The sequence below is a fragment of the Trichoderma camerunense genome (assembly GCF_050948025.1).
Source record: "Trichoderma camerunense strain CBS 138272 chromosome Unknown V8C40scaffold_17, whole genome shotgun sequence".
NCBI classification, from domain to species: Eukaryota; Fungi; Ascomycota; class Sordariomycetes; order Hypocreales; family Hypocreaceae; genus Trichoderma; species Trichoderma camerunense.
The window spans coordinates 878496-893173 of NW_028145353.1; the positions used below are offsets into that span (position 1 = coordinate 878496).

The 14678-nt window shown below is 45.9% G+C and overlaps 6 protein-coding genes across 6 annotated transcripts; 4 read left to right on the forward strand and 2 right to left on the reverse strand.

Annotated features, from left to right (window-relative positions):
- Positions 1–568: 568 nt before the first annotated feature.
- Positions 569–3329, forward strand: V8C40DRAFT_281861 (CHAT domain-containing protein; the record flags this gene model as incomplete). The annotated part of the gene is made up of 2 exons (XM_083221696.1): positions 569–2230; positions 2300–3329. Exons 1-2 carry the CDS (start codon positions 585–587, stop codon positions 3327–3329), a joined length of 2676 nt encoding a protein of 891 aa, XP_083069991.1. The 5' UTR covers positions 569–584.
- On the reverse strand, positions 3273–4414 carry V8C40DRAFT_253548 (uncharacterized protein). Its single transcript, XM_083217641.1, has one exon. The coding sequence runs from the start codon at positions 4237–4239 to the stop codon at positions 3409–3411; it is 831 nt and encodes a 276-aa protein (XP_083069992.1). The 5' UTR covers positions 4240–4414; the 3' UTR covers positions 3273–3408.
- A 150-nt stretch (positions 4415–4564) lies between these two features.
- On the forward strand, positions 4565–5792 carry V8C40DRAFT_253551 (NADP-dependent oxidoreductase domain-containing protein). The gene is made up of 2 exons (XM_083217642.1): positions 4565–4949; positions 5086–5792. Exons 1-2 carry the CDS (start codon positions 4635–4637, stop codon positions 5713–5715), a joined length of 945 nt encoding a protein of 314 aa, XP_083069993.1. The 5' UTR covers positions 4565–4634; the 3' UTR covers positions 5716–5792.
- A 1699-nt stretch (positions 5793–7491) lies between these two features.
- On the forward strand, positions 7492–8912 carry V8C40DRAFT_276957 (uncharacterized protein; the record flags this gene model as incomplete). Its single annotated transcript, XM_083220909.1, has 3 exons — positions 7492–7906; positions 7966–8556; positions 8908–8912. 3 exons carry the CDS (start codon positions 7492–7494, stop codon positions 8910–8912), a joined length of 1011 nt encoding a protein of 336 aa, XP_083069994.1.
- Positions 8913–10226: 1314 nt separating this feature from the next.
- V8C40DRAFT_281872 (uncharacterized protein) lies at positions 10227–11593 on the forward strand (the record flags this gene model as incomplete). The annotated part of the gene is made up of 3 exons (XM_083221697.1): positions 10227–10591; positions 10655–11297; positions 11381–11593. 3 exons carry the CDS (start codon positions 10227–10229, stop codon positions 11591–11593), a joined length of 1221 nt encoding a protein of 406 aa, XP_083069995.1.
- Positions 11594–11694: 101 nt separating this feature from the next.
- V8C40DRAFT_253554 (transcription factor domain-containing protein) lies at positions 11695–13842 on the reverse strand. Its single transcript, XM_083217643.1, has 6 exons — positions 13620–13842; positions 12883–13563; positions 12734–12830; positions 12405–12661; positions 12049–12353; positions 11695–11993 (listed from the first exon to the last, which is right to left on the reverse strand). Exons 1-6 carry the CDS (start codon positions 13739–13741, stop codon positions 11944–11946), a joined length of 1512 nt encoding a protein of 503 aa, XP_083069996.1. The 5' UTR covers positions 13742–13842; the 3' UTR covers positions 11695–11943.
- Positions 13843–14678: the final 836 nt, after the last annotated feature.

A 14678-nucleotide genomic window follows, 5' to 3' on the forward strand; every position in this document is an offset into this window, starting at 1 on the left:
TTTAACTATTGTTGGTATCATATCCTGCAAGCTTAGATGAAATTGTTGCGTTGTGGCTGGCTGAATGATAAGAAAATATGAGTGCAAGGGAGGGGAAACAAACTGCCAGAAAATAACATCCCCAACTTGTAAGCTCATAATAAGAAAGTTGTAAGCGAGTATCTAAAGCCGTGTAGTATAAGTAGTGAACGGCAAGGAATGCTGAGCTCAGGGAATGCCTATTGTCTATGCTAGATCGAAATCGAAACAGGTAGATGATAATCACAAACATGAAGAAGCTTTTTCGAAAACTCGTCTCTCGTGAAGATGATGGGGAAGACCATACAGCGACAACAGCAGCGAGGACGACAACAACAATTAAGACCACTAAAAAAAAGGATGGCTTCTTTTCAACTTATATGTATTCGAATAAAGAACTAGATAAAGCAATCACCGAAGCGGAAGACAAAATGATGGCAACCTCTCGAGAAGACCCTAGTTTGCCCGAATACAAAGCAGCGCTCGCACAGCTAATGGCACAGAAGTACGCTGAATTATTCAAAGTGCCCGTACACTCTCAACAAGTCCCGGGATTTGTAAATAAAATGGTTGATATGACTCTCGTGCCAAGCATGTTTCGCGAAGCAATCAGTCTCATGGAGGAAGCCATTTCTACTACAGCCAAGGACAATGTACTCGACCGAGTCAAGTACCTGGGCCAATTGAGTCAGATGTACAACTTACGCCATAATCGAGTTGGGGAGTTATCAGATCTGGAATACGCTATCAAGTATGCGGATCAAGCGATACACGAGGTCCCCGACCCAGACATTTACAAGGGATATGATCGACTACTGAGCGATGTTTCTGACATGCATATGGCCAAATTTGACTATACAGGTCAAATGGATGCTCTGAGAGACGGGGTCAACAATGCAGAAAAAGCGCTGTCAATCAGCCGCGGTCGAAACTCTGACCCCGATCCGATTCTGCTTGCCAAGCTTGCTGAAAATTACTTGCTTCGTTTTCATCACGATCAGCGATGGGAAGACCTCGAACAAGCACTGCAGTTAATGAGAGAAGCGGCAGCAGTAGCAGCGACAAGTACTCAAGAAGATCATTCACAACGAGCACGAATCTGCAATGGGCTTGCAGAAGTACTCGCAGAGCGTTATGGACGGCGACCTGAATACATTCATGATGTTAGGGAGGCTGTCACACTGATACAAAGCGCAATTGATGCCACTTCGACAAAAGATGTGGTACGTGTGAACTATTTACTCAATCTTGCGTATAGGCTTCGTGAGCGTTTCGCACTGGATCAGGACATCAAAGACTTGCATGAAGGCATCCAAGCCGTTGATGATGCCATCAATTTTGCTCTACTGGGTCACCCCCGCTTTCTCGATATGCTACGATGTCGAGCCAAGTTGTTTAGTAGTCTATTCCAGGTCACAAGTGATCTACGTCACTATACGAAAGCCGAAGATAGTTTGAGAAAGGCTTTAGATCGCATACCCGATAATCACCCTAATCGGTGCGCTTTCCTCCTAGATAAGGCCGACCTAGTCTTGCTCAAGGAACAAGATGGAGGTAGAAGTACGCAGCTCTGGTGGGCTACTGAGATATGTTGCCAGGCCATGAATGATTGCAACAATAGTCCTCCATTGGATCGACTAAAGGCGGCATACAAAGGGGCAAGCCTGTATCTCGAGATGGGTGATTACAGTATGGCTGGTGGACTACTATGCAGGGGGATTGACTTTTTTCCACGGCTCAACCCACGCTCTCTTAGTAGAGATGACCAGCAGTTCATTCTTAGGCAATTCTCGGCTATGGCGTCTGATGCAGCTGCATGTCTTCTCGAGGTGACAAAACAACCTGCCAGAGCCCTGGCCACACTGGAGAGTGGTCGGGGAGTCATAGCAAGCTTAATGATCAATTCACGGTCTGATGTTTCCGACCTTCAGAATAAGGATAACAGCCTGTTCAACCGGTACATTGAGCTTCGAGATGCCGTGTCGAGGAACATCAATGAGTTTAGCAACGCTACTAATTCAGGAGGAGCCGCTTCAGAAAAAGCTGTGGCCAACGCTTTGTCCAGACGAGTTCAAGATGAACATGATTTACATCTTGTTGAAGAGAAGATTCGGACACTGGATGGTTTCGAAAGATTTCAAATGCCACCAACAGTCGAGAAACTCCAACATGCGGCTATTCACGGTCATATTGTTGTTTTCAACGTTGCGAAGTAGAGAAGCGATGTTATTATTGTCCCTCAACATCCTTCCACTGGTATCCGCTATGTGTCTCTGCCAAGTCTCAAGTACGATGACCTAGAGAGATTCACACCATGGGTCACAGGGAAGGAGAAAATAGTCTCCGGACCCATCAGCACAAAAGCAAACAGGAATGGAAAAATGCGGGAACTTCTGCAATATTTATGGAGGAAAGCTGTCGCCCCGGTTCTGGAGGACCTCGGAATCAATACGAAGCAAGGGTCCGCAACTGATGAGCTCCCGCGGATTTGGTGGGTTATGAGTGGAATCATGTCTGTCTTCCCCCTTCATGCAGCAGGCGAGGACTGGGGAGGAGAGTCTTCGTTTGAGAACACAGCGAGCCACGTTATTTCGTCTTACATACCCACAATCAAAGCCTTGCAATACGCTCGCGACAAGAACGTCAAGAATCTGTCGGAACGAGATCAGAGCTTTTTGATCGCTAGTATGCCCGAGACAGAAGGAATGAGGCCTTTAAAAGTCACAGGAGAAGTCACAGCAGTCAAGCAATGTGCTGCCTCTTTTCAAGTTGATAGGATCGTTGCAGTTGATACTCCTTCAAAGGAATTAGTCTTGGAAGAACTCAAGTCAACACGCATAGCACATTTCATTTGCCATGGCGCTCTCGACATCAACAACCCTTCTGACAGTTGCTTACTCTTCAAACAAGATGATGTTGATGGAAAGGCTGGACGTTTAAGGGTTCGGGATGTCGCAGCCTTATCCATGGAGCATGCGCATATCGCATACCTTTCGGCATGCTCGACGGCAGAGACAGCGGATAAAACATTTGTCGATGAAACAATACATCTCGCAAGTAGCTTTCAATTAGTTGGCTTTCCGCATGTTATCGGTACTACTTGGGAAGCAAATAATACCGTCGCCGAAAAGATCGCAAGGAATTTTTATACTTTCCTAATCGACCAGGAGCGAGCGTTTCCACAAGATGATAGAAGCGTTGCTTACGCTCTGCACAAGGCTGTAAAAGCTTATTGGGGTCAATCTAAAGGAAGATTTAAACCAAGCGATGATGTTATCGCGTGGGCACCATTCATTCACATTGGCATGTAGCTAGTTGTTCTCTATAAAAGACCTTTATAGGGGCACACTAACGAGGATCATGGGAGGACAAGATAAAATTTAGCCATATTCACACAGAAAACACTTCCCCGGGCGCAATTTCTTCGTCTTCGTCGTTCTCGTCAACCTCATCATCAAGATTAGCCTCAACCACCTCGTCTTCATCATTCTCGCCTCTATTTTCTGAAGCCATTACCCAACAATTATCCGATTGCATTTTAGCATGTTTGATGTCCCTGCGTAAGAAGAATTTGAAGGTGATTTTTCGATAACAAAATGCAAATATTCGTTCTCCTGGTGCTTTGATAATCTCGGTATCTAGACCACCGCGACCATGTTTTGCGCTAATGCCGGCGTCCAAGTCGATGCCAGGGACTGTGACACCTGTAGTCGCAGTCACAATGTTGTTAACGGGGATCTTAGCGTCAAAGCTCTCCGTTCGGGATTCTTGATTAACTCTGCCAATTGTGGCATCTACAACCGTGTAATAGGCAGTGATAAAGTAGAGAGCTTTGGTGCCGTTCTCGATCTCATTTTGAAACCATTCCTTTGCGTCGTCATCGCCACTACAGATGCGGTTGAATAGAGCCTTTGGTTGTGAGAGTTCGTAAAGTTTGGTCATGCACTTGGAAAGCATGTTCATGTTGACATTCTGGCCTTCGTATGAAGCTGAAAGGAGGTTTGTAAGTTGGGCTGAGATTGATGAGTTGTTGCTGGTAAGAAACAGTCGGCCAAGGCTGTCTTGCTCTTGCAGAAGAATATCTGGCCCTCCTATTTTGACTGGAAATTTGGTGCTGGAGAATGCATCTTGATGCGGCTGACGAATATTGGGGACAATGCTACCAAGTTGGACGGCGTCACGCACTGGTGCCACAGCAGGTATAAAGAATTTCTTCGCCATGACCCAACAATTGATGTAGGAATAGAAAGGGAATGAACCACAGTGATGCTAGAGTGGTGGGTAGGAAGGCGGTGGCAATAATATATAACAGTGGTAAGGCTTACCTTATTCCAGACTCACATTCGTTATTCTGGGAATGTAAGTTATTTAATTGGTCTACAAAAGGATACTAGACACTTAATCAATCATTTGCTATATTAAATATTGAGATGTTGAGGCAATTATTCACACACCTGAATACTTGGCTATTCACGTCAAAGGCTCTATGCCTCATGCGACCCCGCACTTCTCATCCCTGCCTTCAGCTGCCTCATTCCTTGAACTTACACTATTACGGTACATGTCTCAGCCCACCAAGGGTTACTCACGACTAAATCTTCTAACCAGTATTTGCCATGTCTCCTCCTACTCAGCCAGTAGCTGCTGTCTTTGGCGGAACACGAATAGGCAACAGAGAGCTTTTCATGCCCAATACCCAGCTCGAGACATTCTTAACAATGCTAGCTCAACACCACGTTACCAAAATTGACACAGCACAGGCGTACGGAAATTCTGAAGTTACACTTGGCAGAATCCAGGCGGGCAACAGATTTGTCATTGACACAAAATGGAGTCCTTCTTCATGGACCGAATCCAGCACGCCCTGGGCCACCAGCGAGCGCATTATACGCTCTGCCGAGGAAAGCATCTACAAGTTAGCAGTTGACCAAGTAAGTAGAACCCTTGCCAGCCCTTCATACAAAGGCACCTTTCTTGTGCACAAACAATATCAAGGACTTTATTACGATACTTTGCCTATATTCTGCCGTTACTGATACTGATTTCATCCAATTATTGCCAAAAAAGATTGACATATTTTACCTTCATAGGCCAGACCCAATGACACCAATTTCCGAAACCCTTGCGGCAGTAAATACTATTCACAAGCGTGGCGTTTTCCGCCGCTTTGGACTATCAGGCTTCCCTGCCACTGAGATTGAGGCTATATACAATCACTGCGCCGATCACAGCTATCCTCTCCCCGTCGTTTACCAGGGTAGCTACAATCCGTTGAATAGGCATAAAGAAACTGCCCTACTTTCGACCTTGCGCAGACTGGACATCTCCTTCTATGCGTACGGTACTTCAGCTGGAGGATTTCTCGGCAAAAGTGTGGCGCAAGCAAAAGAATTGGCCAACAATGGTTCCTATGTCTCAGCAACCTGTCGGCCGTATTTGCGCGATGCCAATTTTTTGGAGATATTAGCGCAATGGAACACTATTGCAGCAATCGAAGCAGTGAGCCCAGCTGAGCTGGCGTATCGCTGGGTGGCGTACCATTCAGCATTACGCTCAGACAACGGTGATGCATTTATCATTGGTGCTAGTAGCCCTGAACAACTAGAAGAAACACTCAGTGGCATTGAGAAGGGTCCACTCAGCGACAATGCATGTGTTTCTATTCATGAAATATGGGAAAAGGCAAAAGGAGAATGAGTTGCCAGAAGGCATATAGCTTAATTTATAGTTATTACAATCAAGACTTGGAAAGAAAGCTAGCCTAATAAGTCACCATGTTAAACATCATGTTAAGAGTAAACACGGGATATTAGGAAGAGAGCGCGGTAAGTCTACCCGTATGTGATCCATGCCATAATTGAGATTATTTACACCGAACCCAAGAAAACTCTTCTATTCTCTACTTACTAGAAACGTCTTCTTTGCTTATCTTCGATAGCGGCAATATATATGGTATACCTAAAGAAATGTCTTCCGGCGTGGAAATGCGCCACTGTCAGACACGTGGAAAGGGCATTCAGTGTAACATCATAGTTTATAGATCTCACTCGCTAAACTGGAGTCAATCACTTAGAGTCTGGGATAACAACTGAATGCGTACAAGACGCTTGCCCAGGTTCCGGTGGGCCGGGAACAGGTATAGCAGTATTGTTTCATTCTTCGTATTATTTACCTGGTCTTTAGAACACTAGGATTAGGTAGACTTAATCCGTCCAACTATTTCAAGCTCGGCATGGGAAGGGGGGAATGCTCTCCAGGAGACGATATCTCGCTCGCTGCGCGTTACGTACATGGATTGTGCATGGAATATAAAGAGCATAGCCAAGAAGATCTGGTGCTCTCCGTAGGGTGTATATAAACTGATATCAGAGTGCAAGATGGATAATTTCTTTGGCTGTTTTAGTATATCTTTTCCACAATAAATGCTAGGAAGCTAGTAGCCTAAAATTTCCATCAGAAATGAGCAATCAGTAGAGAAGTATGACAAGGGAGTGGTAGATGAAGTAGATATTTATGTGATTAAGGTGACCGAATCACATTCAGGCCGATACCACAACGCCTCCAGAAGACGCGTTATCTTCGAGTCGACTGCATCTTCGATAGTGGTGGCTGCATTGCTTCAGCTGCGGTAGCGCCGACAATATGAAGCTTGTGAAAATCTTCAACAAGAGGCAGAATTATAAAAGGAAATTGTTGAATGAGTCAGGGCGGATTTCAGAATGAATGACTAGGCCATAGAAGTCACGATATGATCAATATATATCATGGATATTTCCTTCTCCACATACATGCCCATGAATTGGCGGGAGATTTGCGAATCAGGTAGCTGGATCGCAGAGGGCCGTCCAAGATAAAGGCTCTGGAGCTGATCACAGATGAATGCGCCCAGAAAACACGGCGTCTGATTTCAATGCTCATTGTCTTGTCGCCCGTCACTTTGCAATCTATGCGTATGCCCAGCTCGTAAATCATGCGGATATCGTAGCTTGTGTAGAGCCAGCCTTTTGATGTTGGGCCCAGAGTATTAGACGTCCGTCCAAGCAAGAAGAATCCACGTTCCTATTGACATTCGCCAAATGTTCCCCAACGGCCGCCATTACCGCAAGTACTACAAACGCTATGCCTTGCTACGAGTGGTTGCTATGACTAGCCCATCTTTCTGGGTCAGAATGGCAAAATTCTGACGGGTGGCACCCCGTGGCTGACAAATGTTCTTATCAATAGAGGCATTGACAGCAATGAAACTGTCAGAAACCTTTTAACTAGCACCTAGCCGAATGCTTAGGGACAATGGATGATATTATTAACAATACGGTCTGAATGTGACTAGTGTCATAGGTCATAAACTTGGGTAGAAAATTTGGTAGTACGAGATGCGCTGCAGCGTCTATAAAAGGAGCAACCAGCAGTATAGTGGCCCATGCAAAATTTTGCTACTGTCATCACCCTTTTTCTCTCTTTAATCCATCCACAATGACGGCGCCATTAAATATCCTTATTCTGGGCGGTGTTGGGGCTCAAAATTCTCATGTCGCCAAAGAACTTGCTGTCGCCGGCCACAAAGTACGCATCCTTACTCGCGATACACAGAAAAGGGGGGCCAGGGAGCTGGCTGCTTTGCCAGGCATCGAAATTGTCCAGGGTGACACATATGATGAGGAAACCCTGGAAGTTGCTCTCAGGGGTATCCAGTCGGTATATGTGAACACAAACGGTTTCGCTATCGGCGAACGGAGCGAAATATACTGGAGCATTCGTATCTACGAGATTGCATATTGGGCAGGAGTGAAACATTTCGTCTATAGCACACTTCCATACGTGTCCAGGAGAAGCGGGTTTAATCCCAAATTTCGTGTTCCCTTCGTTGATGGCAAGGCTAAGTTTGCGGGTAAGTTTTCCATAAAGGAAACTCATGTATTCATGGCTAACCTGTATGTTCTGGTACAGAGTATCTCAAGTCCCAGCCGACGAATCCTATGAACTGGAGCTTGATAGAGAGTGGCCCATACGCTGAGGATAACTTGTACCGCCGACCTCCTACCTATGACGAAAAAACAGGGGAGTGGGTTTGGAGAATTTACCTTGGCGAAGGTGGGTGTTACCCACTCGTGGATTTGCCAGACTTTGCTTGGTTTGCTCGATATATACTTGAGTACCCAGAAGAGTTTCGAGGCGACCTTCTAAGCGTGGGGATAAAGCACACTTCCGGAAAAGAACTGGCTGAGGCTCTCACAGCGACCACAGGCAAGCCATCTCGATATGTGCCTTTAACTAAAGAAGAATTCCTTCAGGATGCGCCGCCTATAAAAATTGGTGCGGCTCATTCGCCGGGTTATGATGATCCCACGCTATGGACAGCCCAGCAGATGTTTCTTCATTGGTCCACGGTTTGGATAGACAGTGTCGGTAACACAGGTTTGTGGACAAGAGATTATGAGCGCCTCGACACACTCAAGCCGGATCGCATCAGGACCGTTGCAGAGTGGATGAAATCGGTGGGCTATGATCCTGAGAAGCCGAAACATTTGGTCAATACGGGTATGACAGTTGCTGGAGTCGGCGAGGTATTTTTGTGGGGGGAAGATGTTTCTGAACAGGACAAGGACTAAACCAATACTAGCCCACGCTCAGTTGGGTATTGTATGCGAGAAAATTTATAAAATACTATGTAGAACTTATTCTACTACTATTGGCAAACGTTTGCTATAATTGCCTAGGTATAACAAGCTACCCGAAGTGATTACCACGGCACTACAACTTGCCATCAAATCGTCCATGGATGGGCACACAAGCCGTAAGGCCGAGAGTTTGGTTATAGCCCAGGGCATTGCTGCCCCGTTCAGAAATGGGGCGAGTTGGCGGAATAGGTCTACTTTGTCCGTAATCAAGGATGAATAAGCCTCCACCATATAATGCATGTAAAGTATCTCGTGCCATGATCGCATTTAGTGATACGACAACAATTGAGTGGATTGCCATCGTGGTCTCGCTTCCAGATTCTGGGCAAAGTCTTAGCGATTTCCATTCCAAATTACTCCCTGTCTCTCTGTAGCGTTAGACTTAGTCGCAGCCCGAAACCTCGCAGCAATCCTATCGGATACAGATGGTGTTCATCATAACGTGCCTCGTCGCCAAGTATCTAATTTGCTAGCACAGATAATTCTCAGTGGACTAAAATTCTTCCCAGCTAAAGTTCCTCCGTCCGACTAGAATAGATTGAATTTCCGCACAGACAGGAATACGCACAGCATGGTACATCATGAACCACCTTTGCGACTTGACTATGCATTTTTACTATCTGATGACTACTTGATCTTATCATGAATCCTTGACTGCAGGGTGGAGGCCTATGCTCTTTCAAGAGCCCCTTGACGATCACATTTCTATAAAGAAAGTAGGACAGGAGACCGCCCAAACCAACGTCTTCGAGCCCATTATTCAGTTCAAGGTATTGAAATAGACCCAGCCACAGCCCCCGAGATAAGCAAACTTGTAGTTGAGAGCAAGTTGCAGATAATACCGCTCATTCTGACGATGAGGGTGGTGTAATATCGAGAGGTGGTGGCACGCGCCCAGCAGGACTCCGCTCTTAAATTCTGGAGTAGTGAGAGCAGCCTGTATCTATTTTCTCCTCTAAATCGATAACATGTAGTTCATTAATTAAGCTTGGTTCGATGTTTGATAACTAAAAATCCTCTGAAATTGTCACAGGAACACCTAATGCAGCTCTGTGTTCATGCTGCTATATCAATTTATGTAGAAATCGGTCTCTAGTACACGATGGAAAAGCGAAAGGCTGCTGTTTAATATATGCTTAGAAAAGGATTAATACGGAAAAGCATCATGCACTTCGTTTGAGAGTACCTAGTAATTTGTAATTACCTACAAGAGCCTCAATTGCATGATATAGAAGGGTCTTGCTTTTTAATTAACTGGCTTGCGTATCTTACGTGAGCTGTACTGTAGGAATACGCTGGACGCTGCCAGGCGTATACGCACAACGCTGTCGGCGATTACGCTAAACGCAATATACCGAACACGCACTGAATACGGTGATGAAAGCCAACGAACAAAAAAAGCGGTTTGCGGCATCAGAGCGAGTATAAGAAGGGAGTCTTGCCACCAAAGATCATATCTGATTAGCACAGAGAAAGCATTCGACATTCATACGATCTCAATTGTAAACTCACTGCAAAACAACGCACGCAATGGGCGGCATTCTCCCTCTCGTTTCACTTGGGGCTCTGGTTCTGGCTTCTACCACAGCTAGTACCCCTACCGGCTCCGCTACGACCACAACCACCAAGCTATGCGTCCAACTCCAGATTCCAGTCCATGTGGTGGCCACCAACTACCACTATGACCAACCCCGTGTTGATAGCAGTATTGACGCCATGGACTGGACCGTGAATGTTACTACGTGGAGCAGTTCCAACTTCACTGAACGTATTACTGAACGCGTGGATGTTAACAAAACATTCAATATCGGTGCGCAATTGTGCGTGCCGTCCCGGAAGACCAGTAAAGCAGGCATTTTGCAAATCGCAACCCCTGGGCTTGGGTTTGGCAAAGAGTTAGCAACGAATCTTATGACGAAAACCAACTATGGAAGCCCGCTGATGAATCCTTGATCTAGATACTTCGACGTAGAGGTTGATCCACAGCAGTACTCCTACGTTGATGCCGCTATCAACAAGGGTTACTCCGTCCTTTCTTACGACCGACTCGGCACCGGTGCATCCGAGAAGCCAGATGCTTATGATGATGTTCAGATTCCAGTGGAAATTGAAATTTTGGCAGGCCTGACTAAAATCGCCCGCGGTGGAAAACTGTTGAGTTCCTCCAATGCATCGTCAGCCATCAGCAACGCAAGCGCCAAATTCGACTTCGTACCTACCAAAGTTGTCCATATCGGCCACTCGTTCGGCTCATATATTAACTCGCTCATGCTTATCAACTACCCCGATATCATTGATGGCGCTATTTTTACAGGCCTTTACCCTAACAGCATAGAAGCCACCAACCCGCTCAACGTCTTGAATTACAACCACGCATTCGCTAAAGAGAGCGATCCCGTCCGTTTTGCCAAATATGGTTCGGGTTATTTCGTTTTGGATAATGAGGAAACTCTCCAGAAGCTGTTTTTCCAAAAGGCCACTCTGGACCCAGCTCTGCTTACTTATGCCAACAGCATAAAGCAGCCCGAGGCCGTAGGCGAGTACTCATCCGAAGATGACAACCCGCTCGCACCCGCACCCGATTACAAAGGCCCATTAATGGTAAGTAGAGAGCAGAATCGTATTTTGGCTGTCTCCAAAACGTTTAAATAATACCAAGACGACTAACTCTTTTTCTCTTACAGTTTTTTGTTGGCGAGTTTGATAATTTCATCTGTAATGGCAATTGCAGCGGTATCTACAGCGAAGCCTTTGCTCGCCAGATTTATCCAGGCGTGGGTGTAGACGACCTTACCTATTACCTGCAGCCAAATACAGGCCATGCCTCAATGTTGTCGACAAATGCTTCCGCTGGCTATGAGGTTATGCTAGGGTTCTTGGATTCTCGAGGGTTGTAATTAAGTAACTCTATTTATTTACATACCTACTTAGGTAGCCTACAGACTGCTTTAATTTGTTAGTCTATGTGATAGCTAATATATATATATATATATATTTGTCTCAACTCAATGTTTCTTTTTTGAACTACTCAAAGAGAACTTATTTCAAGATACCTATTTCTCTTTGATAGCAACCTTTAAGCAGCTACTTCATTAGCTGTTTTCATGATTTCTTGATACCTTTGCTTAGTTTAGTGTTACAATAGCTATAGTAGCCAGCTATGGCAATAAAGGGCTTGCGAAGTCCTACAGCTTAGAACAGACCAACTAGCTGCAATTGTTCAGTAGTCTAACTTATTTTCTTTTTGTCAAAATATACCGGTAACATCCCTGGCATCAAGGAGTTGGAGGTATGTCGCTGGATTGAATATCGTTAATAAAATGTTAAACAGGAAGTAAAGAAGATTATTTACCTGCAGCCTTCCAACGATGACTATTCACTCTTAGACTCTGCTTGATATCATGAATTGCATTTTTAGCGTCCTCCGAGTCTGACTTTTGTAAAATTTGGGAATAAACGATGGCGGAGCGATAGAACGCGTCGTGGCAAAATGGGGATATGTCATCATTTCCACTTAGCCCTGTTCGAAGAATGTGATGTGAGAGGATTAGCATATCTGCCGCCGTAGTCATTTGAACTTCCATTACAGCATTCGTCTCCACCGGGGACTTGTGCCGGTTAATCCAAGCTATTTCTTGGTTAAGAATGAGCCGTGCGCTGTAAATATTAATGCTTGATCAATAGAATAGGGTCTCTCTGATGCCATACCTATGGCATATCGTTGTAGGACAGCAGACTTCTATGCCTCGTTTTGCACCCTCCTGTAGCGTAACCTTTGTCAAGGCGGCAATTGTGCTATCGAGTATTTGTACTTCATGCTCAAGGATACGATCATCACTTGCTTGAGGACCAGTATATCTGAGCACCTTTCCCAGCAAATACGCTGCTTGAACTGTCAGGCAAAATCGACCCATAGCCTCTGTGGGAGGAGAAGAAATGACAAGTGGAGGGTTGGGAGGTGGATACTACGTCGATGTTAGTAAACCTGCGATGCGCGAGAAATTGATGGCATGAGATTAGTCTTCAAGAGCGCATACCCCCATTTCCCAGAGCTTGTCATCCATTGGTAGCACACTCGTGTTACTCGGCTCTTTGATCAATAGAGCTCGTTCCGGGCAACCGACGTTCAAGTATCTATGTCACCGTCAGCAGGCATCTCCTTGCAAATTTCCCACGTCTTGAATACCGATCTAGAAGAATAATAGTCCACCATGTCCTTCTCTCTTCCTCCGAACCATCCGGTTTAGATGAGCAGAAGGAATCAATTGTTCGATCGATGCCGAGTGCAATGCCATATCTGGCGCAGTAACCGACTGTTAAATAGGCTGAGGGATAGATAGCTTGCCCGAGTTCATATATCGCAACGAGAACAAGTGCTTGTAGCGTTCTGAATGTCAAGCTACCACTTAACTCTACCTCCAAGAGAGCTCTCTTGAGGCTACAGTAGGTAGCAGAAGTCGCATCGGCATCGGGCTCTGTTGTGATGAGCTTCATGGCAGCTATGAGAAGAACGTTTTCACAGCGCCGTTCACCGAGAGGATTTAAAATCCTTTCCAGGAAATTCCTTCTACATATAAACGGTGCCCATGGGTAATTGTAACGAAAGAAGGCCTCGGTATATTCCCTCACAGTGGCCACATCCTCGACGAGAGACACTAAGTCAGGGCTGATGGGTAGATTTGCGTCTGGTAAACTGCCTACAGACCGCCAGAACAATGCTGAGTCGGTGAAATATACGGCAGGGAACCCATTTTTGTCTGGTTGGCCTTTGGCGGTGGTGGTCGACGGAGCTCCGTTCAGAGATTTGGGTGAGGTTCCTGGAACCGAGCTGTTCCTCGTGTTCTTATACACGCAGACACGATCATATCTGGCCGGTGAAATTAGTGTGCTATGTTAGCAACTCTGCGTGACGGAGCCACCCACCGCTGACAGAGTGAACACTGGGGTTGACGCCTATCACATTTCTTTTTCTGGTGCCGACATGTGGAGCAGGAGTACCGCGATAGCCGGCCAGACTGTGTACATTTGTCATCCATTATCGCCATTATTGAGACGTCCGAGAGACCCGTTGTCTCAGGTAATCTCAAAATGTATGGATGAAGGATGGACAGGCCGCATGTAGGAAGTCTATCACGTCGAGAGCTTGAGTCGATCGGATATTTAAGGCGGGGCGGACAAATGGTCGGGGGCGAGCTAAATAATCACCGACCGCCAATGCGAAGTCCGATCACTATGACGCAGCGGGCTGTTTCTCGAGAGCATTAAGTGGCGAGTCATATTGCTGCGTTTCGTATTAACCGAGGTTCTCAATCTCAAGAGTCCGCGTTCGGCTGGTATTACTGTACTGCTTGATACGGTACGGTACTACCCGTTAGCTAACGGAGACAAGGCGGAAAGAGATGGATTATTAAAGATGAAGATTAGGTTGATCTCATCTCTCTCTACCCCATGACATCAAATAGCATCGGGCATGGGATCATTCAGCGGAGACATCGCCACGTGCTCCTGTACCGTGGTTATCTGAGATTTGTCTGCAGCTATTCAGGTGCATCGTCCTCACTCATTTCGACATATTCCCTTGTAATTGTGGCGTATGATGAAGTTGGCACAAGACTACATGAACTGAGTTTACTACCCTAGGGTAGGTATCATATAGAACCTCAAGCTTCTCAAGGAGTGAGGTATAGAGATTAGACTGAGAACGTGAGACAAAGAGTGCAACTGCATCAGATTTCACCACTCCTATTGCTACCGTGTAAAGGAGTAAAATATGGTGTACTATAGCACGAATGATCTGTGCCCGATGATATCCAATGTAAAATCTGGCGTATTATTCAGATGTGACCGTTTGGGGCCACAGTACGTGTACCTGCAGCAATCCTCATCCAGCAGTGCGTAGCGGAGTCCGGTCGGCATTGGTCGGACTTTCACCCCGACTGCTTCTCCTACTGCGCTTGTCCCCACTCCCGCTGCTCCCGCTGT

What these genes read in the sequence shown, in the direction of transcription:
- V8C40DRAFT_253548 (XM_083217641.1), bottom strand. Translation starts at nt 4,239, where the DNA reads ATGGCGAAGAAATTCTTTATACCTGCTGTGGCACCAGTGCGTGACGCC.
- V8C40DRAFT_253551 (XM_083217642.1), top strand. Translation starts at nt 4,635, where the DNA reads ATGTCTCCTCCTACTCAGCCAGTAGCTGCTGTCTTTGGCGGAACACGA. An exon ending in ACAAGTTAGCAGTTGACCAA is followed by an intron (nt 4,950 to 5,085) that starts GTAAGTAGAACC and finishes TTGCCAAAAAAG; the next exon opens with ATTGACATATTTTACCTTCA.
- V8C40DRAFT_253554 (XM_083217643.1), bottom strand. Translation starts at nt 13,741, where the DNA reads ATGGCGATAATGGATGACAAATGTACACAGTCTGGCCGGCTATCGCGG. An exon ending in ACTATTATTCTTCTAGATCG is followed by an intron (nt 12,831 to 12,882) that starts GTATTCAAGACG and finishes ACGGTGACATAG; the next exon opens with ATACTTGAACGTCGGTTGCC. An exon ending in CCTACAACGATATGCCATAG is followed by an intron (nt 12,354 to 12,404) that starts GTATGGCATCAG and finishes TAATATTTACAG; the next exon opens with CGCACGGCTCATTCTTAACC.